Genomic DNA, 27,499 nt, shown 5'->3' with positions numbered 1-27,499 from the left:
GCTACATCTCTCTTGCTGCTTATTTTTATAAAGTTTTATTGGAACCCATTTGTTTGCGTATTACCTCCATCTGCTTTTGCACTGTCAAAGCAGAGTTAAATAGTTGTGACAGGAGTTCCCGTCGTGGCGCAGTGGTTAACGAATCCGACTAGGAACCATGAGGTTGCGGGTTCGATCCCTGGCCTTGCTCAGTGGGTTAAAGATCTGATGTTGCCGTGAGCTGTGGTGTAGGTTGCAGACGCAGCTTGGATCCCGCGTTGCTGTGGCTCTGGTGTAGGCCAGCAGCTACGGCTCCGATTAGACCCCTAGCCTAGGAATCTCCATATGCCGTGGGAAGCGGCCCTAGAAAAGGCAAAAAGACAAAGAAATAAATAAATAAAAATAAAAATAAAAACAAATAGTTATGACAGAGATCCCACAGCCCAGAAAGCCTCTGAAATGTGCTATCTGGTCCTTTATAGACAAAGCTTGCTGTTCTCCCATCAAATCCCAGTGTGCTGAGCGGGAGGATTAAAATCTTATTTTGATAGTTGGAATCCTCTATCTCTCGCATTGATTCTGTCTTTTCAGGTACATATACACCTTCATGATGAATCGACCCTTTCATCATAGTGAAATGTCCCTTTTTAACTCTGGTGATACTTTTTTTTTTTTTTGACTTTTTGCCTTTTCTAGGGCCACTCTCGTGGCATATGGAGGTTCCCAGGCTAGGGGTCTAATCAGAGCTGTAGCTGCCAGCCTATGCCAGAGCCACAGCAACGCCAGATCCTTAACCCACTGAGCAAGGCCTGGGATCGAACACACAACCTTATGGTTCCTAGTTGGATTCGTTAACCACTGAGCCACGACGGGAACTCCTTCTGGTGATACTTTTTGTCATGAAGTCCAAATATTTGATATGAACGTTGCCTTCCCGCCTTCTGACTCTTTATGTGAGGTATCTTTTCAGTTGATTTGCTTGAAGCTGTTTGTTTATTTAGTGAAAGCTAGTTAGAGGACTGGACGTTAGGTTTGGCATTTTGGTCAGGGGCTTCTGGACCAAGTTCCTCAGGGCCCTGGGTTGCTGGCATCCAGGAAGAATATCACGTGTATAAGCTTGACCATGGTATTGATTCTTGTTTCTGCATCTGTGAAATGGGGACAAGAATACTTTTGCATTCATCTGATAGTTGTGCTTATGACCAAGCACCATGAAAGAATTATTATTATTATTATTATTTGCTTTTTAGGGCTGCATCCGTGGCAAATGGAAGTTCCGAGGCTAGGGGTCGAATCGGAGCTCCAGCTGCCAGCCTACAGCACAGCCACAGCAGGGCCGGATCTGAGCCACATCTGTGATTTACACCACAGCTCATGGCAACCCTGGATCCTCAGCTCACTGAGCGAGGCCAGGAATCGAACCTGAGTCCTCATAGATACTTGCTGAATTCATTTCTGCTGCGCCCAAACAGGAACTCCCAGCATTATTTTCAAGAGTAGGACAGTATAGTGTAACTGGGAACAAAAGGCAGCTTTCCATTCACAGATTTTGTTAACGTGAAATTTCTGATTTCTTTCTGTGACTCTCACTGTCACTGTGCAAAGCTGTCTTTCAGGCAAGCGGCTCTGTTTGAGGTGCACAGCCATGGACTTTTTGCATTAATGAGGGCTTTGAAGGAGTGAGGGCTCCCTTTCCTTTTTTGTCCCTAGAAGGGACTCTGAGGTTCTGAGAGGGAATTTCAGTTTCCTTTGGTGTAAGTTTGCTCTTGGTTTTCACTGTCCTCCGCTCATTCCAAAGGGGAAGAAGCTCCAGTGGTTCCTGCCGAGTTCTTTTTCTCCAGGTGGACTGATGCTCTTCAGCCTGTTGGGCAGGAAACGGCTTCGTAAGGTGCTCTCCATAGCCCTTGATCCCGGGGCCCCTTGGAGTGGGTTTGCCTGCAAAGGAATGACTCGCTAAGGAGGAGGTTAGGGATTTTTCAGGCACTGAATGCAGTTCAGTTTCATCATGTTTTATTGGTGAGCTACTCAAGGGAGGGACCAGAACTTGAGGAAGCTTGAGTTTTGCCGACAGGAAGCGGCGATGGGCGTGCTGCTGACTCCGCATCCTTTACCGTGGGGCGCCTAGAGTGTGTGTTGAGGATAACAGATTGTTTTCCACCCTGTTTGCCTCTTTAAAGACAATCGAGGAGTTCCCGTTGTGGCGCAGTGGTTAACGAATCCGACTAGGAACCATGAGGTTGCGGGTTCGGTCCCTGCCCTTGCTCAGTGGGTTAACAATCCGGCATTGCTGTGACCTGTGGTGTAGGTCGCAGACGCGGCTCGGATCCCGCGTTGCTGTGGCTCTGGCATAGGCTGGCAGCTACAGCTCCGATTCAACCCCTAGCCTGGGAACCTCCATATGCCTTGGGAGCGGCCCAAGAAAAGGCAAAAAGACAAAAAAAAAAAAACAGACAATCGACATGCCTCCCTGCTTCAGTGTTCATTACCGTTACAGTGTTTGCATTAGCTTTGTTTTGCCCAAGAGTCACACACGAATTAGGCGTCATGATGGCTGTCTTGGTTGGAGGAAAGAAGTTACATCAGAAATCTATGGGACTTGGAGTTCCCATCGTGGCTCAGTGGTTAACGAATCCGACTAGGAACCATGAGGTTACAGGTTTCGATCCCTGGCCTTGCTCAGTGGGTTAAGGATCTGGCGTTGCCATGAGCTGTGGTGTAGGTTGCAGATGTGGCTCAGATCCCGAGTTGCTGTGGCTCTGGCGTAGGCCGGCAGCTACAGCTCCGATTCAACCCCTAGCCTGGGAACCTCCATATGCCGCGGGAGCAACCCTAGAAAAGGCAAAAAGACAAAAAAAAAAAAAAAAAGAAATCTATGGGACCAACCTAAGGATTGATATTTGCATGTTTACTCAGTTACATCCTGGACTTAAGTACAGGCAGCAGATCAGGAGTATACTATCTAAATATAATTCTTATTTCAGAAAGAAAACCTTTTTGAGGTACAACCAGTACCTCAAAAGGAGGTACAACCAGTGTCATCCTGGGAGAAGAGCAGGTGCCAAGCTGACAGGAGCCCAGTGGCAGTGCCCTGGGCTTGCTGTGACCGACTGGGCCCTTGAAAACCAGGGTCAGGCCCCCAGGACAGCCCTGGAGGCCCTGATGTCCCTGCCCTGATGTCCCTGGGGGCTATGGGAAGACTGACCACCACCAACATCCTTGGGCCAGCTGAGAGTTACACGACCAGCTGCCCGTGGAGGTTACGGAAAACAGTTGCGTTGGGTTTGGTTTGGTTTGATATTTTTTAGTTTTTTCACTAGATATTTCCAATTTATCTGTATTTATCTTTTGTTAAAAGATATAAATTAGGGAGTTCCCATTGTGACTCTGTGGTAATGAACCTGACTGGTGTCCACCAGGACATGGGTTCAATCCCTGGCCTTGATCACTGGGTTAAGGACCCTATGTTGCCGTGAGCTGTGGTGTAGGTTGCACACTCAGCTCAGATCTGGTGTTACTGTGGCTGTGGTGTAGGCTGGCAGCTGGAGCTCCGATTCAACCCCTAACATGGGAACTTCCATATACTGCATGTGCGGCCCTAAAATATAAAAAAAAGATGAACTGGTTAAGATGTGGGCCAAGAAACTGAGAACTTCATAATCCTTTGTTTAGTCTCTAAAGCAAAGCAGATCTGTATCTAAAATTGAATGGCTGTAAAATGAACCCAGTGTGTATGTAAAGACTCTCCCATTGCAGGTGTCTGCTGCCGGTAAGGGCAGGGTGGGGAACCAGAAGTGCTGGGACTCATAGTTTTCCTGGAAGAAATAAGTGTTTCAAGCATGTCTTAGAGCCTTTTTTCCTTTCATTTATGTTCGTAACAGTTTCTGGAAGAGCTTCCATCCTGGTGGGGGCTGAAGGCGTGTTCATGCTAGGTTAGATGCATTTACTGGAGAGTTCAGTGGGTCCTGCAGGCATATTTCTTGGTCGCTTCAGCAGTGGCAGCTGGAATTGGAGACGGCAGTGTACCCGGAGCGAGTCTTCACATGTTGTGAGGCACCGATGACAAGGGGAAGTGGGAAGGCAGCCTGGAGGAAGAGGTGCTTTCCCATCAACGGTGCCAGTCATGTATTGGGAGAAAGAGCCCAGCTGAGCCCTGGCTCAGCGGGGTTTTGCCTCAGCTCCTCCTGCGGCTGCAGGAGGTGTGCCCTCAGAGTGTCCCCTACTCTGTTCCCAGAGGCTGCTGATGCCTCTCTGACCCGTGAGCCTGGGACACGCTCTCTGAGAGTGAGTTGCAGACAGGTCGAGGGGACATGCAGGAGGCAGGAGGCTCACCGCCAGCAGGGCATCCTGTGCAGTGTAACACTGCCATCTGGGAAGAGGTGGGGATGGTGGCAGGTGTACTGAGCTCTCCACCCGGTGGGGGGCGGGTGGTGGTGTCAGTGCACTCAGGGCTGTGACAGGTGCAAGGGTGGTGGTTCATAATGGCTGCCTATAGATTCCTGAGGACGGACTCACACACAGTGCCAACAGGGGGGACTTGGTTTAGGAAATGTCAGAAGAGTCAGCACGGATGGATGAGGGAGGAAAAGGCAGCGAGAGCCCTTATGTAAGGTGTGCACTCACATGGCACAGTCTGAGGAAGGACCAGCAGAAGGTGATGGTGGCCTTCTCAGGTGCAGAGGCCTGGCTCTCTCTGAGCAGGTTGGCTGGGACCTGTGTGGGGGTTTGTCCCTGGAAGGCGGTGCAGGGCCAGTGGCTTGCGTGTCCCAGTTGAGCTGCCTGGCGATGCCGCCCACTCTGTGCTCTCCATCTGTAATGTGCGAGGTACCTTGGTGGCATCTGCCAAGGGTTAGCCCTGGAGGGCAGCAGATGAGAGCCCAGTTCGTGGCGTCCCGCCTCCGGAAGCAGTGGAGCTCTTCACGGGACTGACAGGTGCTCCACGTGGGGATTCAGTAGTGGATTAAGAAGTGTGGGAATCAGGATGTAAGCCAGTGTATTTTGTGGATAAGTTATTTATGTATTTGTCCTTTAGGCTCATACCCACGGCATCTGGAGGTTCCCAGGCTAGGGGTCGAATCGGAGCTGTAGCCACCAGCCTACACCACAGCCACCGCAAAGCCAGATCCGAGCCATGTTTGCGACCTACACCACAGCTCACGGTAACGCTGCATCCTTAATCCACTGAGTGGGGCCAGGGACAGGACCAACGTCCTCATGGATACTAGTCGGGTTCACTACTGCTGAGCCACAACGGGAACTCCACTGTGATTATTGTTCTCTCTTCTGAACTTGAAGCTGTGACATTCTTGTGACACAGGCTGAATCTCCCCACTTGACCATTGAGGTCTCCAAGAGTGTCTTTATTCTAACCAGCCACATACTTGAGGCAGTTTATAGTCTCCAGGCCTCACTGCCTCGTGTCTGTAGGATTGGGGATAGAAGTTGCTGGCCTTGAGGAACATCTAGCATCTTACAAGTGTCCCATAGCCATCAATGAAGAGGAGGACACCCCCAAGGCTGTGTCCCCATAGCCCCTGCCCAGGAGGACAGGGCATTGCTCCTGTGCCACAAGAGGATGGCAGGAATGTGGGAGGGCGGCCTGTGACAGCTGCCGTGGGTGGGGTGGGGTCGGCATGCCCACATTGTGACCTCACTGTGTTCTGTGTGAAACCTGCTCTGAAGGTGGCCGAGGTGCCCACCTGGCCTGGGGCAAGGAGGCGTCAAGGAGGGGCCTGGTGCCACTGTGTCTTCAGGTCTATGAGGACGCAGACTGTAGGTGTGGAGCTTCAAGTAGCGAAATGTTCGGGATGCTGGTTCATGCCGGCGGGGCTGGCCCTCCCACGGACACCAGCCAGTGTATAGAGGTGCCCACACCACCGCCAGCCAGGTCTGCCCAGCTCCTCGCTAGACCCCTGGGCCTCTGTGTCTGGATTCCCTGCGCAGCTTGGCATTTCTTAGAGATGTTTCTGTAAAACTAGTGTCATCACTGTTGCTGGAGGTTTATCAGTTTTATGGATCATGTGAAGTAACCAGCTTTTCTCTGTTACATTTATTTCATTGATTCATGTTCTTTTTTTTTTTTTTTTTTTTTTTTTTTTTGTCTTTTGTCTTTTGTCTTTTTAGGGCTGCACCTGCCACATATGGAGGTTCCCAGGCTAGGGGTCCAATCGGAGCTGTAACCACCAGCCTGCACCACAGCCATAGCAACGCGGGATCTGAGCTGCATCTGTGACCTACAGCATGGCTCACGGCAACGCCGGATCCTCAACCCACTGAGCGAGGCCAGGGATCGAACCCGCCACCTCATGGTTCCTAGTCGGATTCGTTTCCACTGCGCCACGACGTGCACTCCTGATTCATGTTCTTATCTTTATTACCTCCGTCCATTTACTTACTTTGGATTCAGTTTGCTCTTTTCCTGATTTCTTAAAGTGTGAACTCAGACTATGGTTTGTGTGTGCTGTGGGTAGTTGTAAGGCTCCCGGCTGGCTGCAGTGGCTGCTCATCACGGTGTCATGAGCCTTCAGCAGGAAACAGGATGTGTGTGTATTGGACTTTGGCCTCAAGTTCTTTCCTGGTGGCCTGCATTTGGTGTCTTCTGCTGCTGCTATCAGGAGCTGTGGGAATTGAGGAGTAAATGACCAGAGGCCTGTGTTCAGACTCCCCGCTAGACACAGGAAGTGTTGGAAACCTCAAGTATCCTATTATTTGCTCAGAATGCTACTGTGTCCATAGGGGGTTTAAAGCTTGTTTGAAAAGCTCTTCCAGCGTTCATTCTCTTCTCTGCCTAGCCTGCCACCCCCCACCTCACACCCCCCACCCCCACCCCTGCTGCTTCCCGGGCTCCAGGCTGGGTGCCCCTCAGGCTCAGAAGCAGCACGTGTTTGCCTCTTTGGGGCCTCTTGGCCCCTGTGAGCAGGCAACAGGCTGACTGCCTTCTGTTGCGCCAGGCACAGACTCTCACCCTGGGCCCCAGGGTGGCTAGGTGTGGGCCCGCCTGGGGAAAGTGCTCCTGGGGCCACTTCACAGAAAGCAGGTGCCCCAACTGCAGTACAGGGAGCTGCTGGACGAGGCCCAGAAGCCCCCAAAACATCTGTGGTTGAGATCAGAAGTGAGAAATCTCAGAGCTGGAGGCCTTAAGAACAGGTGTGCTGAATTTCACCTGATATGCGCATCTAGACATGGGAATGCAGGGTTTTGCTTTGTTTCTGTTGTTTGTTTTCTAGAGCTTCTTTTACTTGTCCTGTGAAAGTTATTTTCTTGAGTAGGTGTGCAGTCAGGCCATTGGCCACAGAACCATATCCAGGAGCTGGTAAGAGCTCTGGGGACCTGCCAGCCTCTGAGCAGTGTCCACCACTCGTGTGGGCTTTGGGGTGAGGAATTGTCAAGGGGGAGCCCGAGTCACTTATCAGTCACAGTGACTTCAAAAAGCTTTGAGGGGAGGCAGCTGGCTCATCTCCCCTCACACATCCTACCATGCTGTTCTCTGTACTTAATTTGCCTTTTATGAGGCATTTTTAGTAGGATGTTCCTGTTTAAAGTGAGAGGCTATAGGAAGGTGGGTACGGAGGTGCCCATGCCCCCACCCGAGCTTGAAGGGCGGGGTTCTGTGGCACAGGACTGGGGGTTGGAAGACATCATGCTTGTCCCTAAGAACCCTCTCTGTTCCCTGCAGTTTGCACTCTGGACCCCTCTGGGGGGAGTGCTTATACCCCCAAGAGTGAAGCCTCGTACGTCCCCGTCGTTAGTGCTCCAGAACGCAGTCTGTTTTCCTTGACTGGTCAGCCCAGAGATGAGAGCGAAGGCGGCCTGCATGCTGGTCTCTGCTGCCAGGCTTGCCATTCCCACATCCAATCAGGACTTGGTTGTCAGGATGGTGACCTCTGGGACCTGGGCCCATCTCCAAAAGTGACAGACCAGGAGCAAATATTTGCAACACATGTAGCAGATTTGAGACTTGTAGCCGTAATGTGTAAAGACTGCTTGCAAATTTAAGAACTGAGAAAACTACAAATAAATGAATGTGAACTAATGTGATTATGGAAAAAAAAATACAAATTACCAATACTTGGGAAAGATTGAGTACTCATAACTGGACTTCCCATCGTGACTTAGCGGGTTAAGAACCCAGCTAGTATCCATGAGGATGTGGGTTTGATCCCCAGCCTCAGTCAGTGGGTTGAGTATCCGGCATTGCCATGAGCTGTGGCATAGGCTGGCAGCTGCAGCTCTGACTTGACCCCAAGCCTGGGAACTTCCGTGTGCTGCACCTGTGGCCCTAAAAGGAAAAAGAAAAACAAAAACAAAAAAAGATTACTTGTAACTGGGGAAATAGATTAAACCAGATGCATGTTTTTGGCCATCAGCTTGGTCCAGGTGAGAAGTGAGAGTGTTGGGACCATGAAGAGGAGATGCCCTGTCCTCTCCTTGACAAGAACAGCATTTATTTACAAGGTTATGTCCTTGACCCAGAAATTTCAGTTTGAGAAACCTTTCCAAAGGGATGCTTACAAATGTAGGTCACATGCAATCTTCTGATCATGTAGAAAAAAGGAAAAACCAATCGGCCAAAACTCCATCACTGAAGAAAGCAAGTCCCAGCTTCTGTGTCAGGGCGGGCAGTGGCACCACAGAGGGTGAGGTCAGTGTACATATATTCTTTTTTCTTTTCTTTCTTCTTCTTTTTTTTTTTGGCTTTTCTAGGGCTGCACCTGCAGCATACAGAGGTTCCCAGGCTAGGGGTCTAATCGGAGCTGTAGCCGCCGGCCTACGCCAGAGCCACAGCAACATGGGATCTGAGCCACATCTGTGACCTACACCATAGCTCATGGCAACACCGGATCCTTAACCCACTGACCAAGGCCAGGGATCGAACCCGCAACCTCATGGTTCCTAGTCGGATTTGTTAACCACCATGACGGGAACTCCTTTCCCCCCCTGCCCCCATATATTCTTGTTTAAAGACGTAGTAAGTGGAAAAGAGCATGACAAACTTGTACAAGGATTCCATTGGCTAAAAAGAAGAAAGGCCTCATTCAGCAGGCAAGACACAGATGCCCACAGCGGGTGACCTGAGCTGGGGGTGTGGGTGCTGGGAGTCACAGTGGGTGCTGCCTGCCAGAGCAGCAGAACTTGAACGCTACAGGCCGTGTCCATCTGATTTCTTTATGTTTTAAAGCAGCCTTCATTATTTTTATAATATAGATGCTTTTCAGAGGAAACACATATCTACCCTGCAATGGCCATAGAATTAGGGAAGGATAACTGGATTGTTTTGCTGCCGGTCATCCACATAGCTTTCCATACGCAGGAAAAGATGGCTTAGAATGACCTCCACGTGAAAATGTGTGGGGGCCACACTGAAGCCATCCGTAGAGCAATGCGGTGGCGGTTTTCTCGACAAGAGGAAACCTGTCAATTCCAGGGCGTGATTTAACCTGAAAGGTGCGCTTTGAATACTCGGCTGTTCACCTCCAAAGTCAAAATACAAGTTGGGAAAACAAGGCCTTGTTCTGGGTCAGTTATTGTGCTATGTTGGTGGCCCTGGGTTCCCCAGCTTCTGTCTCGTCCCCAAGCAGGGATCTGTGGGCTGGTGGCTCGCTCTCTACACTGCTCCTCCAAAAAGCCCCCTTGTGCTGGGCCACCCGCGCGCCTCAACCCTGCCTGTGGGAGCCACCCTCCAGCCAGGCACTGTGCTGATGGTCATCCCAGAACCCACGCTTGGGCTCCAGGGTCTGTCCTCAGTGTGCCTCTTAGTGATGCAGCTAGGCCCCCGTGCCTGATGCCAGGAACAGCAAGCACTGGGGCAGGGGCGCAGTCTCTGTCTCTCACGCACATACACACACGCACACAGGCTCATCTTGTAAGTGGTGACGTTTGGGTTGAGCCGTGTGGCCCCCGTGTATATCTTACATGTGTCTGTGCATGCATGTGTACGCATGTGTATCCATGTGCGTGTTCATGCATGTGTGTACACTTGTATATCCTTGTTTCTGTGCACATGTGTGCACCCCTGTGCATGGGTGTTTGTGCACACACATGCACATGGGTGTGTGGTTGCAAGTCGCAAGCAGAACCGCCATGGACAGAACCCCCGGCCCTGCCTAAGGTCTCCCTGCCGCCCCACAGAGTCGAGCACTGTCCTCTTCTCCTGGAGCCTTGCTCTTCAGTTGCCACCCCTGCACTGTGGCTTCCTCTTAGGGTGGGGGGCAGCTGGAAGCCACAGGCAGGAGGGCTGAGCCCCCCTGATCCCTAGTGTGCACAGGCGGAGTGCTGGGGACGATTTGGGGGCAGTGGGTGCAGACGGGCCTTCTCAGTTGCTTCCCAAGGTGGAGCCTTTGCAGGCGTCTCTCCTCCAGGGCGCTGTGCAGGCCCTGGGTGGAGGCACTTTGGGAATCATGGTTCTTCCACTTTGTCACTGTGGGCAGATCTGGCGGGACGGGGCGTAGGGGACAGGCAGATGCTATCAGGCTCCAGGGGATGGCACCCAAGGGTCTGCCCGGGGAAGAGGGGTGTCCCTGTGCAGCGTCCAGGTGTGATGTCCGTCACACCACAGCCCCCCCCGCTGGGAAGTCCTATGGGACCAACGGGACACAGGACTGTAAGGACAAGGGAGGGTTCTGCCCCTGGGGGCCAATGCGCCCCTCAGGCCGACACTGTCCTCTTCTGTCACAGCGGAGCTGGAGCTGGCCCAGGTGCTGGTCGTCGTGGTGGTGGTCACCGTGATGGTCGTGGTCATCGTCTGCCTGCTGCACCGCTACAGAGTCTCCAGCCGCTCCTTCATTCAGCGCCAGAGGCCGGAGGCCGGGCTGCAGCCGGTACATGTGCCCTGGGTGTTGGCGGGGAGGTGGGTGGGCGGGCCAGCCCTTGGGTGCCACCTCTGTCCCTGGACCACCTGCTGGCACCTGTTTTGAACTTGCGGAGCTTGGCGGTATGGGGGTTCTTCCCCAGTGTCACACATGAGTCCCATCTGCGCTGGAACTCAGTCCGGGACCACTGATGCGTCCTGCATCCGGGCGGGATGCCGGCCCAGGTGCGGCAAGCTGGGGACAGCAGCAGGGCAGTGAGAGTCCAGGGTCTCCAGGGGGATGAGGGCAGTGGGTTCCATTGGCCTCATGGAACAGCGAGTCTCTTTAGCTTGGTTTTAAGGCTCCTGCAGACTTCTTGGCCCGAATCTGTGGTGTGACGGACATCACACCTGGACGCTGCACAGGGACATAAAACACTGGTACTGGGAAATAAAACACTGGTACTCAGTTAAACTGCTCTGTGATCTCTGCCTGGGACCCAGGGCCACACGAGGCTGTTCCAAGCTGTGCTTCTGGACCTTCAGAGGAGCCTGGGAACACTGCTTCCAAGGCGCATGACGCCGAGGCTTCCTTGGTGGGCGGAGGGGGCCCACCCTGAGTGCGTCAGGACCAGGGCTGTCTGGGGACCAGCTTGGGAGGCCGCCGTGAGTGTGGTGCACTGTTCTGCTGGGACCCAGAGTTGGGGGGCACACTGCATGGGCACAGTTGCTCAGTGAACCGTCAGTCTGTCCCTGTGGTTCTGTGTCTGGCTGCCGAGCAAAAGGGAACGGTGGGGCTGTGCAGGGGGACCGGCTGTGCTGCGGGGCTTCAGGTTGGTCCTGAGGAAGAACCTCTTTCCCTCCTGCATTTCCTGGCCCTCTGCTGTCTCCTCCATCATCCCCAGGTCCCCAGTCAGGCCCACAAGCCCCCTGGCCCTGTGAACCTGGCCCTTTGTCATCCCAGCAGTGTGGTTCTCTCAGGTCCTGGGGCCGAGGACCCCTGCTGTTGAGTAGCTCTGTCACCTGCAGGAGGGGACCATTCTTCTCAAGTTTGGGACACAAAATACCACTGTATCCTTGGGGCACTGGCTCCCAACATCCCCAGACACCAAACCTGGATGCTCCAGTCCCTGATACTAAACACTGCGGTGTTTGCGTGTGACCCACATGCTTTATGTTACGTCTGGGTCACTGAACAATTCTTCACATGATGTAAACGCTTCGCCGTTAGTTGCTGAAGTGTGGTAGAGTCAAGTTTTGCTTTTTGGGGTTTTCTGGAAATTTTTTTTTTTCCCCCAAAGATCGTCTATCTCGGGTCAGTTGAATCATGGATGCAGAAGGCCAGCGTACGTGTGATTCTTCTGGGTTTAAAGAGAGAGCCCAGAGAAAACCTTGTCATGGCAGCAGTGGCAGAAACAGCAGGGCCAGCCTTCATGCTCAGCTGTGAGACAGGCCTGCCGGCCCCGCCGGGCCCCTGCCAGGAGCTGATCCCAGCTCCGTGTTACACCTTCTGCTGGGGTCAGTGACAGAAGGCCTGGGCCCCACCCTCCCTGCAGTGCAGACAGCACACCTGGCACGCCTGCCCCAGCCGGAGCAGAGGCAGCAGGGGGTCTTCTGTTCACTTGGAAGTGGGTCCCCAGGCCCCTTCTGGGGCAGCAGTTTGGCCCCAGGGGCTGCACGTCCATTTCTTCAGATGGAGAAGGTAGCAACATGACTCTTCGAGGCCCCTTAGGGGCTGCCTACATAGGCAGCTGAGGACACTCAGGGCCCAGCCCGGCTTGGTTAGTGGATGCTTGAAGGTTTGCCTGGAGCTGCATTCTCTTCTGAGCCAGGGATGGAGGTCAGGTCTGGAGCCTCAGCTTCTGTGGCCGCTGCTACCTGGTGTTTCACACTCAGGATGCATTTTCACACTGACCAGAGACACTCGAGGCCCTACCTGCACCTCCCAGTTCACGTCTTCTCCCAGCCTTAGGTCCAGACCCAGGGAGCACGGTGGGTGTGGCCCAGTAGGCTTCCTGTCCCTGCACTGCCTGCTTCTCCCCTCATCTCACCCAGGGCGAGCCGCTGCTCACTCACTGCTCCAACTAGGGCCTCTGGCCACTGGAGGTGTGTTTGGCTGTCGCTGCTCGAGGAGGGGGCCGCAGGGACACTCTAAAGCCCACCAGGGCCCAGGGCAGCCCCCCAGATGACGGAGGCCTCCCCATCAGCAGAGACCCTGATGGTCCCGCAGACCATTGGGCAAGTGGGGGTGGCGGCTGATGCTGTGATGCTTGTGGGTCTCGTGGCTGGTTGGGAGGTGTGGCCAGAGTGGAGACTGCTGCTGGTCCTGCCCCATCAGGGGCTCTTGGTCTGAGCTCTGCCTTTCCTTTGTCCACTTGGTCATTCAGTGCCCGTGGGCCAGCACTGACCAGTCCAGAAGGAGATGCTGCAGAGCCCCAGCCTTGAGTCAGTGGCACCCACCTGGCTCCTGCTGTTTCACAATCTTGGGGGCAGCCAGGGGGGTCTCCAGAGGGTCTTCTGTGTGTGGGGAGGGTGCACCAGGTACTGTAACTGTGCGAAGGGTGTGATGGGCATGACGATTGGCCTGGGGCAGCTGCGAGCACCTCCCTTCCTGGGGGCCGTGTGCAGGCTGTGCCTGGGAGGGAAGCCATGAGCTCGGAGCTGCTCGGGTGTTGAGGTCTGAGTGCTTCTGTGTTTGTCGTCAGAGCTCCAAGGGCCTCTCCTTTTGCTCAGGAGCCACTGCGTCCTCTGGTGCGCAGCTTATAGGTGTGGGGCGCCACCTGCTGGCCTCACTGTGGGTGCACGTCCAAGGCTCAGCCTGTGCAGAGCTGGGACCCCTCAGCTGGTGGCCTTTTGGCCCATTTGTTCTAGAACTGAGTGAGGTCTCATGGCCGTGTTGCTAAGAAGTGTGTTTAGTTTAAGCTGGTGTGAGAAGGGCTGGGTATCTAGTTCATCAGCTTTCAGGGGTTTGGTGTTAACACTTGGTTAAGTTTATTTTTACTTCTCTCTTGGGGAAGCCTTGAGAATCAGGGCAGAAACAGAAAGGAACATGTTGGGCTTTGTGTCTGAGGAGGACACTCTGATTTGGTTGAGGAAACCTGAGCCCTGGGGTGAGCCAGGGGCTTCCCTTTGTCCAGGAGGGCTTCCAGGAACTTGGAACCACCCCAGAGCTTCTCAGGGAGCATCCTCTGGAAACAGGGGTTGGACCAGCGGCTTCCTTGGGCCAAGCCTCCCTGATTCGGAAGGTGTGCTTTGTGCAAAGCCCTTCCTCACGTGGCCCCTGGCGCCTCTACCCACGCCCGTGGGAGGCCACAGACCTGTGCAGCTTGTCCCTGGCCATGGGAGGACAGAGGGAGACCGTGGTGGCCGAGGCCCCTCAGCTTGTGGCACCACAGCGTCCCTGAGACACTGTGCCAGGGAGCAGGGGCACAGGGTGGTCTGGCCCTGAATTCGGTGCAAGCAGCCATTTCTGGATGAAAATGGAGAGTGAGCTGACTTCCATGAAGTTATAAGCAAAGCAGGTGCTTACGTAGCAGCGGCTGCAGTTGTGTTGGGTTTGCGACAAAAGCCGGATGTGTTCTTGCTGAGTTGGCCTTGCCTTAGTGCTTGGAGCCTGGTTTATGTGATTCAGGAGTTTTGAGACTTGTCTCGATTTCATTATCTTGGACCGCTAAGTAATGGGAAAACAGTAGAAGGGCCTCAGTCTTCCAGACACATCTCTGGCTGGCCCTGAAAGATGTTTGCACCTGTCGCTGGAGCCTCTCCAGAGCTAGGAGAGGCCTTTCTGAAGCCTACCCTGTAGCCCAGCCCTCAGGGCCAGCCAGCCTGCCTGGATGAGGTGGAGGTAGCTGGCCACCGACTAGGAACAGCGGAGGGACAGGAACATTTTCTTCGCTTCGAACCACGTGAATTCTGCTTGTGCAGCCATTTTGACCTGTAAAACCAGCAATTTCAATTAACAAAATAACTAAAGGAGTTGTGTCGGGCATGTCTTCATTACCAGCTGCTGCAGGGATTAAATCAACTATGAAGTACGGTGCATGGCCTCCCTGGAGCCAAAGCAGCTCCAGGCCGGCAGTTGGGGCCCCAGCCTCACCAGCCCTGCCAGCTCTGTGGTCCCCCCACAGGCTGCCTTGACAAAAGTTGCTCCGTCTTGTAAGAACGGGGAAATTTCACGTAAAAGTGGAAATTTACACCTTTCCTTGAAAAGCGAGCATATCGGCCACACTGGCTTGTACTCCTGCTTTACTCCCCAGGCTGGGGCCGACCTCTGGCTGGGGTCCCACCCCTGCATGGGGCCTCAGCTGCAGGCAGCTTTGCCTGGTGATTGCTTTTAGAGAAAACAATTTCTTCTGCCCTCATGTCTCCACTGTAAAGCTGAAAACAAAGATGGATGAAGAGGGCCATTGGCTCCCAGAAAAATGAGAGGACTTCCTTGTGGAAGTAAGATCATTCTCACTAGATGGGCTGTTCAGCCAGGTGAGTCTGGGCAGGATAGCTGCCCAGGCCCGTGCTTGGGGCAGGGCCACAGTCTGTGGGCTCCTCTCCATCCCTGGATGCCTCGAGAAGCCACTCCGGCTACACTGCAGGTATGGCCAGGTCCAGGGAAGGGCAGGCCCACAGCCCATTCTGGCCCCTGTGCCTCAGCCTTAGCTCATCCCTGCCTACGTCAGCCTGCATTAGGAAAGCATTTCTAAAATGATAGATGTGAACCATTTTCAGTGCAAAAAACGAGCGCCTGATGGTGAAGTGTAGCGGGCGAGGCTCTGACCGCTGGCTGGCCAGGGCACAGGCTCCCCACGCTGGATTCCTGCCACCCCGTTTCAGGCACTGGATCCTACCGTCTGCCTCCTGTTTGTCTCTGCAGGAACATGCCTTTTGCAGACCAGCTATTTAAAAGGTTCCTCCTTGAAGCATTAGGAGATTAAACAATTTTAAGAGCTTCAAATGAGAATGTCTCCTTCAAGTAAGAGAAAGGAGGCCAAGTTGCTGGCAGAAATTGGATAAGGACACTGGGCCATGGGTATAACACAGTGAGTCCCCAAGACGTGTCTTTAAAGCAAGCGAGTAACTCAGATCATCTTTATGCTGGTGAGCTTGTTCCGAACGGTTCTAACGTTACCTTCAGAGCTTACAGGTTATTATTAGTAACATTTTCAAGAGGCTTTTTAAAGAACTTCTCAATGATGGCAAGTCTTCCTTTTTCTTACCTGTTCTCTGAGGATGGATTTGATTTTTGGTACCAGCCAAACTTTGTTTAGAGTCTTCAGATGTTGCTGATGAAGTTCATGATATCGTTTTGGTGTACAGCCCAGGGCGACAATGAGTAAGGCTGGTGTTAGCTGAGCTGCAAGCTGGCCCTGTAGAGAAAGGTCGAAAGGACACAGGGAGTGGCGGTGGACAGAGGGAGGGCCTGGCCTGTGTTAAGACTCCTGCGAGGAGACGTGTCTGTGTGGTGCTTTTACAGTGAGAACACACCCTCTGCTCACGTAGGCTGATGCTCGAGACTGTCCCAGACTGTTCTGAGCATCTGTAGCCTACGGCCTCCCAAGGGAGTGCATTTGAACATGGTCTGTATTGTGACAAACAGGCTATCCTCAGAGTTTTAACTAAAATTGATAAAAATTTTTATGAACCAGTTTTAGCAGCCTTCTAAATAGGCATTATCATTAATAATCTAAGTTTGTTTCGTCTCTTTTTACTTTGTTCCTAAAAATTGGTGTGGTTTGTTCTGGGGGAAAAAAATCCTCTAATTCTAATTCCGAGTGGCCCTTGTTGGGGAGGCTCCCAGGGCTGTCAGAGACACCAAGGGAGGTGGCCGGGGCCTGGCTTTGTCCCCCCACCAGCTCTGTGGCCGCAGGGAAGCACTCGCTCTGTGCCTCTCACATGCGACAGGAGGCTCACGCGTGTGGGTCCCCCTGGCGCCCACGCTTGCTGCTCACTCTCCCAGCCGAGCCCAGGAGGCACTGCACACTCCTTTGCTGCCTGCTTCCTAGTGGCCTCACTGATCTGTTCGGTGTTCTGCACATGGAAGGGTTCGCTTTCTTCTCTTCCCAGCAGAGCTTCCTTCGAGATTTGTCTTTCTCTCAAGGGCCGAGCCCTGGGTGGAGTGGAGTTGGGAGGGAGAGGTAGCTGGAGAGTCTGGTTCAGGGAGGACACTGACGTCATGAGGAGCTGCCCTCACACCTGAGCAGTTACTGCCGTCCTCGGGCACAGTGGTGGGAGAGGCAGCAGCCCTGAAGCCTTGGCTGCTGGAGAGGCTGCCCGGGGAAAGGAAGAACAGAGAAAACTGATTTTATCAGAAGGCAAAGGTGTTGCTGCAGATGCAATCATTTTTGCCGATGCTTTGAAAGTCTCACCCTAGGACAGGGAGAAAAACAGATTTTCAAATATTTAAGGCCATGTGATATGTTCATTCACTGGGAAGGGGGAACCTTTGAGTAGAAGCCAAAATATTCAGCAGGGGCCTTGCTTTGCACAAACTGTGTCACCACAAAGGGATTTACACATACTGCTGTCTGAGGTCACATCACAGCAGCTCAAGGCCACTTGCCCTCACAGACCCACACCTGGGTGGATGTTAGGGGTTGTCTGTCTGGTAATACGAAGTTGTCACCACCTTTGTTCTGGGAAAAACCAGAGAGTGAAGAGGGGGCCTGCTCACACACAGGACGTGGGGCCCACTTCCTTCTCCCCATAGCTGGATGCCCTTCTAAGTGTCCTGGGGCTGGAGGGATAGCCTGGTGCATCCTGCTCCGTTCCAGTGTCTCCAGTAACCTTACTAGGAACAGGTACACCAGACCTGGCTTGAGAACGAGGCCAGTAAGAAAGCAAACTGGAGTGCGCTGAGCAGCCAGAGGGGGCAGGCCAACTTGCTTGTGTCCCAGCAGCTTCGCTGAGGTGACAGAGGGTGGGGTGGCCCAGAACCTTCAGCCTGTGGCGGATGAAGATGAGGATGAACTGGGTGGCCGTGAAGTGACAGTGGACAGTCCCCACAGGAGACAGCTGGGACAGAGGGAGTGCATTCGGGTGAAGGTACAGGCAAGGTCTTGTTCCCATGGCACCACGATCTTACTTCATGGCTTGCCTGAGTGTAATGAAAGGTGACTGTGTGGGTGTGAGCACCTGTACCCTTGAGACAGGAGATGGTTCCTGAAGGAGCAGACAGGGAAAACTCCTCCTATCTGCAGATGAAGAAATGGGCTCTCAGCTCAAGGTTCCAGCCCAGGGGACAAGGTGGCATGTGTCGTTCTCATGAGGGGCCGTGGGCACTGGGCACAGGTGCTGAGAGGCCCTGCGGGGATCCTGGCAGCAGAGGGGAGGCCAGGGTGGTGCTGCGGGATGAGGTCTGTGGCGGGATCCACAAGGGGCCATGTGAGCCTGGAGGGAGAGTGTGGCCCCTGAGGCATCCCCCCCACTGCCCACCAGGAGCAGGCCAAGGGGCCAGAGGGGTGGGGGGACCAGGAGGGGTGCCACCAGCAGGAGGGGCTCCAGACTGCCAGAGGCCAAGAAGCATGTGGGGATCTGGGAACAGGGAGGCAGATGAGAATTTGCTGAAATACGAGTATGTGGAAGGCTTGGGGGCCTCGGCTGGGCACTTTTCCAGTTTTGCTCATTTCTAGGGAAATAAGTCATTGAAGATGGTCATTCCATTTTGAGAAAATGTGCCACCCCCTCCGGGGGCCTCCCTGCCCAGTTCACCTGGCCGCCACACTGTGCACTGAGCGTCTACCTGCTGTTGCGGTTGCAGGGGTGGAACACTGAAGGATGTTCTGTGTAGCTCTCAATGAGAGTGACTGTGCCCCTGGATGCAGAGGAGCAGGCCCGAGGCTCAGACACTTGTCCCTCTGTCATTGTTACAGAGTTGTTTGTATACTCAGGCAGGCAATTAGCCCAAACTTGCTCTGAACGCAGCTGCCCTGTGGTTAACCCAGGGGGACACACCTGCTTGCAGTGAGGGGTGCCCTGCTGGATGTGGCCCACATGGTCTCAGGGGAGATGGCGTTTGCCTCTGAGACCTGGGGCTGTTCACACCACAGGAGGCCATGAAGGCACAAGGTCGTATTCACATATTCCTGGGGACCTAGAAAGGCAGGCACCTGTTAGTCACAACCCAGCAGATGCTAATAGCCAACAACTTGGGTTCAACAGGGGTACTATACGGAAATGCTCTGCAAAGTTTATGGCATTAGAAGTGACCTTTATCATGCCTTCTGTTTGTCACCTTGTCAGTCTGGCCAAACCTTTTTTATTTTTTGCTTTTTGCTTTTTTAGGGCTGCGCCCATGGCATATGTAAGTTCCCAGGCTAGGGGTCGAATTGGAACTGCAGCTGCCAGCCTACACCACAGGCACAGCACCAGATCTGAGTTGCATCTGCGACCTACATCTCAGCTCACAGCATTGCCAGATCGTTAACCCACAGAGCAAGGCCAGGGATGGAACCTGCATCCTCATGGATCCTAGTCGGGTTTGTTACCGCTGAGCTATGACGGGAACTCCTGGATGAACTTTTTTGAAAAAAAGCTATTGAGCAGTTAGCTGTCAGGGTTCGCCTGCCTTGTAAGCATTTGTACTGAAGAATCAACTTACCAGAAGATGCCCAGGGGGCTCTCACGCTTGGGGATCTGACCCTCTGTGGCCAAAATCCTCCATCAAGGTGTGGGTGACACAGGACTTGGGCCTCTTCGGTTCCGGGTGGTAACAGCCCGCTCGCCTTGGAGGGTGAGCTCTTGGCTTTGGGTGCAGCTGTGCAGACTAATGACCTTCCTGTGCTATCGTTCCCCTACCCTCCATTCTGCCAGGAAGGACGCCTGTGGCCTTTAGACGGCTCTGGACCTCGGCCTGCCTCAGAGGTAAGGGGCTGGACATGGGGGGCGGTGGCAGGAGAGGGGAATGAATCAGGTCAGTGGAAGGATTGAACCTGTCAGCACAGATGAAGGTCAAAGGCCTGCCTATAACTTGACTTAGGAGGTAGGGGAGGGGCTTTCCTAGCAGCCCCCAGGCCTGTGATTCTCTGGCCAAAGCACCTCAGAAAATCTCGGATGTTCACTTGATGCCTTAAGCTGCCAAGGATGAGATGATGGGTGTGGTGCAGCTTGTAAACATCATGCCACCATTCATCCCATCTCCCAGTTGAAAGCATATGACTAAAAATAAGTTAAACCACGGTGCGAAAGAAGTTGATGGATGAACATACATCTTTACATACATATATATATATCCTTCTTCTAGAAGAAATCTGGGTGGTGGGGTGGCAGTGGGGTAAGAAACAGAGTGCCTCGATTCTCTTGGGGGGAAAAACTACCTATAATCCTATTTACTTTGGAATATAAAAATTTTCATGTCAGTAACCAAAAATAACTGCAGGAAAGAAATAACTGGAAAAATCGGGGGAGTTCCCGTCCTGGCACAGTGGTTAATGAACCCAACTAGGAACCATGAGGTTGCGGGTTCGATACCTGGCCTTTCTCAGTTGGTTAAGGATCCAGCATTGCTATGAGCTGTGGTGTAGGTCACAGACGTGGCTCAGATCCCGCGTTGCTGTGGCTCTGGTGAAGGCTGGTGGCTACAGCTCCCATTAGACCCCTAGCCTGGGAACCTCCATATGCTGCAAGTGTGGCCTTCAGAAAGACAAAACAAACAAAATCTGGGAACCAGAAAGAAAAGCAGTCCCTTGTTACCTATTTTTAAAGGAATACCTTGGAAAGGGCACCAAGTTCCTATAAATGATTCATACTTGACCCAGTGCCTCGTGCCTGCTCCAGGGACATCCCGGGAGAGGTTACAACTTAAATTTACAGTGGAAACCCTGCCCACTCCCCAGCGCTCTGAATCGCAGGCACAGATGCAGGCAGGGGCTGTGTGCCTGAAGCAGGCCCCAAGGAGGTGGGCAGGCAGGGGGGCTCCTGCTTTCCCGTGACCCGGTGGGACGCATGTAAGCACAGTGACTCCATTAATCCCACCTTTTCAGTACCAGTTATCCAGAGTGAACCATCGTGGCTTGGGAAGGTAATGGAAGTCATGAGAAGACGACCCTTCCTCGAATGAATAGTCTTTTCCTGGTTTTGTCGGGGAAGAAGTTTTCAGCCGGGTGGGAACAGACCAGGCGTGAACTTCCCTTTCTGTCCGTGCAGCTCATGTTCGGCCCGCGGTTCAGGGACGGGGTGCCCGGCCCGGCCTTCCTCCAGAGGGAGCGGGACAGGTTCGGCGGCTTCCAGCCCACCTACCCCTTCGTGCAGCGCGACATCGATCTCCCCCCCACCATCTCCCTGTCGGATGGGGAGGAGCCGCCCCCGTACCAGGGGCCCTGTGCCCTGCAGCTCCGGGACCCTGAGCAGCAGCTGGAGCTCAACCGCGAGTCTGTGCGGGCCCCGCCCAACCGGACCATATTCGACAGCGACGGGCTGGCGTCGGTGCGCAGCGGAGGCCCGTGCCCGCCCAGCAGCCACTCAGGCATCAGCGCCAGCACCTGCAGCAGCCACGGGCGAATGGAAGGGCCGCCCCCACCCTACAGCGAGGCCATGGGCTGTCCCCGCGGCTCCGCCCCCGTGCCCCCCAGGGCACCCGGGAGCATGGTGCCGCCCGCCCAGGGCAAGGACAGGAAGGCTGGGGACCTCGCCTGACCCGCCGGGCACAGGTGCCAGAGGGAGTCGCCCCTCCGCTCCGGCCAGCGCAACGAGCGGTCTTTTCTGATCCCTCTCAGGGTAGCGGCAGACAGACCAGACGGGAACAAACCTCCAGTCTGGCTGCAGTGTTCATGGAGGCAGTGTGGGGACAGGGCTGGTTGTGGCAAAGGGTGTGCATGGGGACCCAGGAAAAGGGGTGCTTGGAAGACAGTGGGGGCGTTTGATTTATGAAAGCTGAGTTGGCAGAGGAAGAGGCCAGAATGCCCTGTTTTTACAGTTAACCCGAGTACAGAGGAAAGTGCTATACATTACAGGGGTGAAGCCTCGGTTTGCCTCCCCCCGCCCCAAACTGTGGAACTTTTGTTCTTAAAATATGATTCTAAGTTCCTGTTTTGTGTGCCAAGGTATAAAGTGAAGTCAGATGAATGCAAGGAGTTAATTTGTGTTGTGATGCTGCGTTTTTAAAAGTTGCACTGTCTTCGTGTTTAAGATAACGAGGAAGCTTTACTTGAAGTTCTGTATGTTTTTTCACCTGTGGATGGTTGTTACCTCACAGCCATGCAAAAAAGGACGTAGCCCCACATTCACCAAGAAGTTCATCACATCTCAGTGGATGCGTCACTGAAACATCTGCAACTTCTGGATGGACGAGGCAAACCTCAGCATTCCCCTCTTGATCTCAGGCTGTGTGTTTTAACAATGACCGACACCTGCACTTACACACCCAGGGCCACACGGTGCTGCCCTGGTCCGCCAGCAGCGCAGTTTCTTCCATCATTCAGATTTTTTTTTCACTGTAGCATGAAACATACTCAGATACACACGTTATTTTATGCAATAAATCGTTCAAAATGCAAGGTGGTTATTTGTATACTGTTGAAACCTGTGACTGCTCAGCGTGTTCCTGTGTTTGCCCCTTTCCTGGAAAACTGAGCTCAGGCCGGGATGGCTGGTTAGTACGACAGTTGGCAGTCCTCCCGCACAGCACGCTGGCCCGCACAGGAAGCCTTGTGTGAGGGAGGCTAGACTCTGCACAGGACAAAAAGCACAAACTGCAGCCAAAATGCAACTAGAAAACTAACCTGAAATGCTGTTAGTCTGAGTTGGCTACTGTGGACATTTACAAACATTTCTCCAGTAAACCAGGAGACTTGCTACTTGCTCACTCCCTTTGGTGCACCCAGGGTGAGGGTGGGGGCTCTTCTACAGCTCCCTGACTGCTCTCACAGGGATTCTGAGCTGCAGTTTGAGTGTCCCATGTCCTGGTCTTAGAGGTGGCTGCCTGGTGGGGGACCTTGTACTGCCACTGCTAGTCCCACCCACCACTCCTCTCCTAGGCTCCCCCTGCTCGGTAGGTCCCTGGGTTGGGTCTGGTTTGGAGGACACCTCTCTCAGGAACATCCACAGCACTAGCCAGACTCCAGGAGAGAAGGTGGTCAGTGGCTATCACTACACTCCAGCCCTGCTGGGCAGCGAGCTCAGTGAGGGCTGTGGTGAGATCCCCAGGACACACAGAGATGGCCCCTGACAGGTCAGCTGAGGGCCATGGGAACCTTGCCTGAGGGAGGTGGACTCGAGGGGCGTGAGACTTCCTTTCACACCACCATTGAAGATGCCTGTCAAGCTAGGACCCCCTGGGGGGCTTGGGCAGATTATTGGCCAGGCATCCCCTCTGACGCAGCATGAGGAGGAGCGCTGATGGTGTCTTGGTTCCAAAGCTACACTTTGCTGGAGCGGGTAGGTGAAGCACAGGGAGCCTGTAGTCACTTGTAAGTGCGTGGATGTTTGGCAGGTGTCCACAGGCCTGGCCAAACACTGAATTCAAGTAACATCAGTTATCCTTCAGGACAGAGGTTGCTCCCTTCACCACCCTAGAGAACTGCCTCTGATGGAAATTGTTGTTTGAAGCTGCAGATGCATCAGACCAGGGCTCGAATGGTCTCTGAGGCTGGACCTCCATAATGAATTAGTTTAAAAGCCAGGGTCATAAATTGGACCGTCAATTCTCAGACACACAGGGAGAAGGTGCTTTGGACCGCTGTTCCTTCGAAGGCTGCAGCCAGCCTGCTGCAGAAGGAAGAGCAACGGTGAAGACACATGTTGGTCATTGTGGCCTAACGTTCAGGATGATGGTGGAGCCTGCGGGTCCAGTTTAGAAACCAGGGTTTTAGGCCATTGGTGAGCAGTGGGTGGGAGTGGGGCTCCGTGACTTCTTTGTCCTAGCAACTCACAGGGCATGAAGCCCAGGCACACTGAGTCCTGTTTACAGGAACATCCAGCACCTACTGGCTTTTTCAGAAAGCCTTGTTCCTCAGACACTAAGGCCACCCTTTAGTACAGAGAATATTCTGCTAAACAAATTATGCATTTACAAAGTTGATCTCTTCCATGACCAAAATTCATTATTAAAAAAACCTTGACAAGCATACCTTCTGACCACTGCACCACAGATATGCTTGGACACACAGCCCGAGTACAGCCGAGGGGCAGAGCTTAGGAAGGTTTGTCATGAGGACGACACTTAAACCCAGTCACCCTTGCTGGGCGAGAACATGGGCTAGCAGGAAGCTGGGGACCTTCCTCATGAGCAAGGAGACCTGCAATCAGATGAGTGCGTCTTGAGCTTCAGGTTATCACCTCCATCCTCACTTACCTGGATCTTCTTGTCCAGGTGCATGAGACGGCCTCAGAGGCAAAGCACTGTCAGAAAGCTGCTCAGGGTGGACAGAGTCCATTTCCATCTCCACCTTCCATAGCAGCTCCCCCTGCCATGGCCACAGGCTGCCATGCTGGTGGATCCTGCCGCAGGCAGGGGCTGGGGGATGCTCCCCACACCTCCGTGTCTGTGAAGGAAAAACTGGGAAGGATACTTGGTTTTTGTTAGTGTTTGGATCTTGTCTATACATTGAAACCAGAAATGCACCAGTGCTGGATGTGGGCCTTACCACCCCCATACCCCCAACCTTGACAGAAGAGCAGGAACCAGGCTCCCCCTCTGCTCAGCCTGTTCCCCAGTCACGACAGCCTTGGCAATGTGCAGACGCATTTCCAAGTCCCTGCAGTGTGAGGACAGTGTCTCTAAAGGGACATAGCAAATGCAGATGAAGGAATTGCTCTCACCCAGGTCTCATGCAGGTCCCAGAGACGTGGGTGGCTGTGGACATCCTTGCCAGCCCTTTATAGGAGTTAGGATTTTAGCTTAGGTGGTTTCACCTTCCACATGGCTGCATCTTGCACAGTTCAAGTTCACATTCACGGCTGGGATCACCTGCTGCCACTGCTGCTATCTTCCAGGTCAGCCGAGTGAGAAAGCTCACTCACAGAGAGGGAGCTGTACAGGCAGCACTGTTCTCAGTGTGTGTGACACATGGTGAGGTGTGTGTGTGTGTGTGTGCGCGCGCGCGCATGTGAAGTGCTGGGGTGGGAGCCATAGAGGCCAGGCAGCACTGTTCTCAGTGTGTGTGACACATGCTCTGTGTGGGGGCAGGGGGAAGTGCTGGGGTGGGAGCCACAGAGGCCAGGTAGCACTGTTCTCAGTGTGGGTGACATATGGTGGGTGTGGGGCACGTGCTGGGGTGGGAGCCCTAGAGGCCGGCTATGTAGAACAGTCCTTTAAAGAGCTCGGGGAGGTAGTAGTTTTAAGTGGTCCAGGTGTCTTCAGCAGATGTGGGAACCAGGCCCCACCTCTGTGTGCCTGACCTACAATGGTGCTTTTCGGGGCCTGTCTTAGGTTTTCATGTGTAAGGTGCTGAATGCCAAGTGAAAACATTATACTCATTTCCTACCCAATGGGTAGAATAAACATTTCTTTACACTGCAATCTAATGTATAGATACCAATTTTAACAGAAATGGCATAGAATTTTTAAATGCCTATATGCTTTGTCCTCTTTTGTAAGGAATTTGCAAAAGGATGCACACAGATAAAAAAGCCTATGTAGTTCATTTTCCTACTAAGCATCAATATTATAACACACGGGCAATAAGTCCGAACAAGCAAGACACAGCCTATGGCCAGCAAATATATAGCAATCAGACTTGAATCTGCATTGTGAAAATACTTCTAATGAAATAATTTAAAAAAATCCCACAGCTTTTTAGTCCCATCAGATGCTTATTTTAATCCCTTCAGTAAATGCTCAGTTGGACCAGTATTAATTAGGAAAAAATACTGATTTTTCAACTTGAAGGGACCTTATATCCCATGTTGTAGAATGAAAGGGCAGGTCCCATGGCAGAACCTCTCAGGGCAAGCACACTGGCTGGCAGCCCAGATGCCTTTGTGACCATCTGTCTCTGTGCCTTTCTGACAAACTGAAGCTGTGGAACCAATGGACAAGCAGTAGCATTTGCAGGAAAAATAACTCAGGACAAATCAGTGCACTTGACAGAAGCCTCACTCTCAGAAACATCTTTGTTACCGGTTCTAATTAGCTGGCTGGCTCTCAGGCCAAGTCTTCCCTTTTGGGGTCTCCAGGTGATCACGACCCCAGAACCAAAGTAGGTTTTGCTGCCAACTGGGGACCACGTTGCATGTCACAGACATCCTCTGACACACCATCTGCTTCCAACTCCGTTTTCAGTGTCTCACTGTGGCCTCTGCATTTGTCTTCAAACATTTTAATATTAAAAACAGAAAAGCCCATGACAGTGTTCGCTCTGTCGACCAGTGAATCGTGGGTACGAGCATGGAGCTTCCCAGTGCTGTCCACAGAGGCCATCAGTCAAGTTCCGCCCATCCGATGTCTCCAGTCTACTCTGTCATCAGAGGATGTTAACTCCAATGAATTCTGTGATTTGCTCTGTGCTGTACGTGCACAATGGACTCATACCCTTGTCCTCCAGAAAACAAGTTACTGACTGTTCTTAAACTGAAAACATCTCTGCAACTGTTGATGCGAACGGAGCAGAAGTCAGGCCTTCTTGGATCGACTTTTCATGGGAAGATGCAGATCTGTGTGTGCAGTGGCCCTGGTGGTTCAGCTCAAGGGCCAAGGACCCGGCTTGTCAAATACTGCCCCAGGTCCCACCTCTCGGGAGGAAGGCCAAACAGAGTGGATGTTTGAGACTCCGGACATCTGTCACCACACCATTGCTTCCTTTCCACAGAACTGATGGAGGCTGAAACTTTACTGTTAATGTCACTGGTTCATTTTCATGTGCTTGCTGGTATATTGCTATTTTTTCATTTTATGGCTTTCCAATATCTCACTTTCTGGTGTAAAAGCTGTTTTCAAATATGTACAATATTATCCATAGCATTTAGTTCAATTTTCAGTAGACTGCTTTATAATGAAAAAGCACAGCTGCATTTGAACTTTTTAGTTGTTCACATGAGCTATGATAATCCACTTACTTTTCAACATGATTCCCAGTTCTACACAGAAAAAGACTCCCAATTGTTGTGCCTGTTATCTGAGCAATGGTGATGTCTTTCTTAGACCCAAGTCTGTTATCTTTAAAGAAAGATGTTGCTCTAAGTGCTTTGTGTTATGAAATCAGCCTTTCCTGCTTGTACTTAATGCTGTGGTCAAACCATAGCTCAAAAATCATTAAAAATAATCAGTGCTACACGTCTCCTTTTTTTCAACTTTCACAAAGTACACAATGGGGAGGGGTACTACATGTGTTTCAAAACCTGTTTCAAAAATGGTTCTTATGGTTCCCCAGCTAACCTTCCCATTCAGCTCTTACTCACTCTGACTTTAGAAATCCTTATAGTCTGCTATAAACCCTGGTCAGATCACATCACAGTGCCGGGTCCTACAAACAACATTCAGGAATCGTCATCTGAGATGAGATGAGGTATTTCCTTCAGGATCTGGACGCTGTCACAAAGAAACTGGAGTCACCTTAGCCCACAACTAGAAGGAGGAGTCTAAGAAGCATTCCACACAGGGCAGGTGCTCTCAAGGCTCAGGTCCTGGGTGTCAGAGGTTTTCAGTCCATTATAATGTAGCAAAAGGAACCTAAATTTCCTTCACTGACAGATGAGATATTATCTCTAAGCTCTAAATAAAGATTCAGAGATGACTGAACACACAAAATCTTCATACAATCTACCAAACTACTTAGAATAAGCTGAGTTTAGCTTGGTTACAGGAAGTAAATT

General features: G+C 52.5%; 1 protein-coding gene across 9 annotated transcripts in view; it reads left to right on the top strand.

Moving 5' to 3' along the window:
• Positions 1-26,958, top strand: part of LDLRAD4 (low density lipoprotein receptor class A domain containing 4) — a 176,513-nt gene extending 149,555 nt beyond the window's left edge. For all 9 annotated transcript variants that reach the window (XM_021096017.1, XM_013999207.2, XM_005665262.3 and 6 more), the window contains 3 exons: positions 10,651-10,793; positions 19,565-19,615; positions 20,897-26,958. In XM_021096017.1, the coding sequence (XP_020951676.1) occupies positions 10,651-10,793; positions 19,565-19,615; positions 20,897-21,385 (683 nt within the window). In that variant the 3' untranslated portion in view covers positions 21,386-26,958. The remainder of the gene's footprint in view (positions 1-10,650; positions 10,794-19,564; positions 19,616-20,896) is intronic.

Source organism: Sus scrofa, chromosome 6, assembly GCF_000003025.6.
Source record: "Sus scrofa isolate TJ Tabasco breed Duroc chromosome 6, Sscrofa11.1, whole genome shotgun sequence".
Lineage (NCBI taxonomy): Eukaryota > Metazoa > Chordata > Mammalia > Artiodactyla > Suidae > Sus > Sus scrofa.
This window is presented reverse-complemented; position numbering and strand designations above follow the sequence as displayed.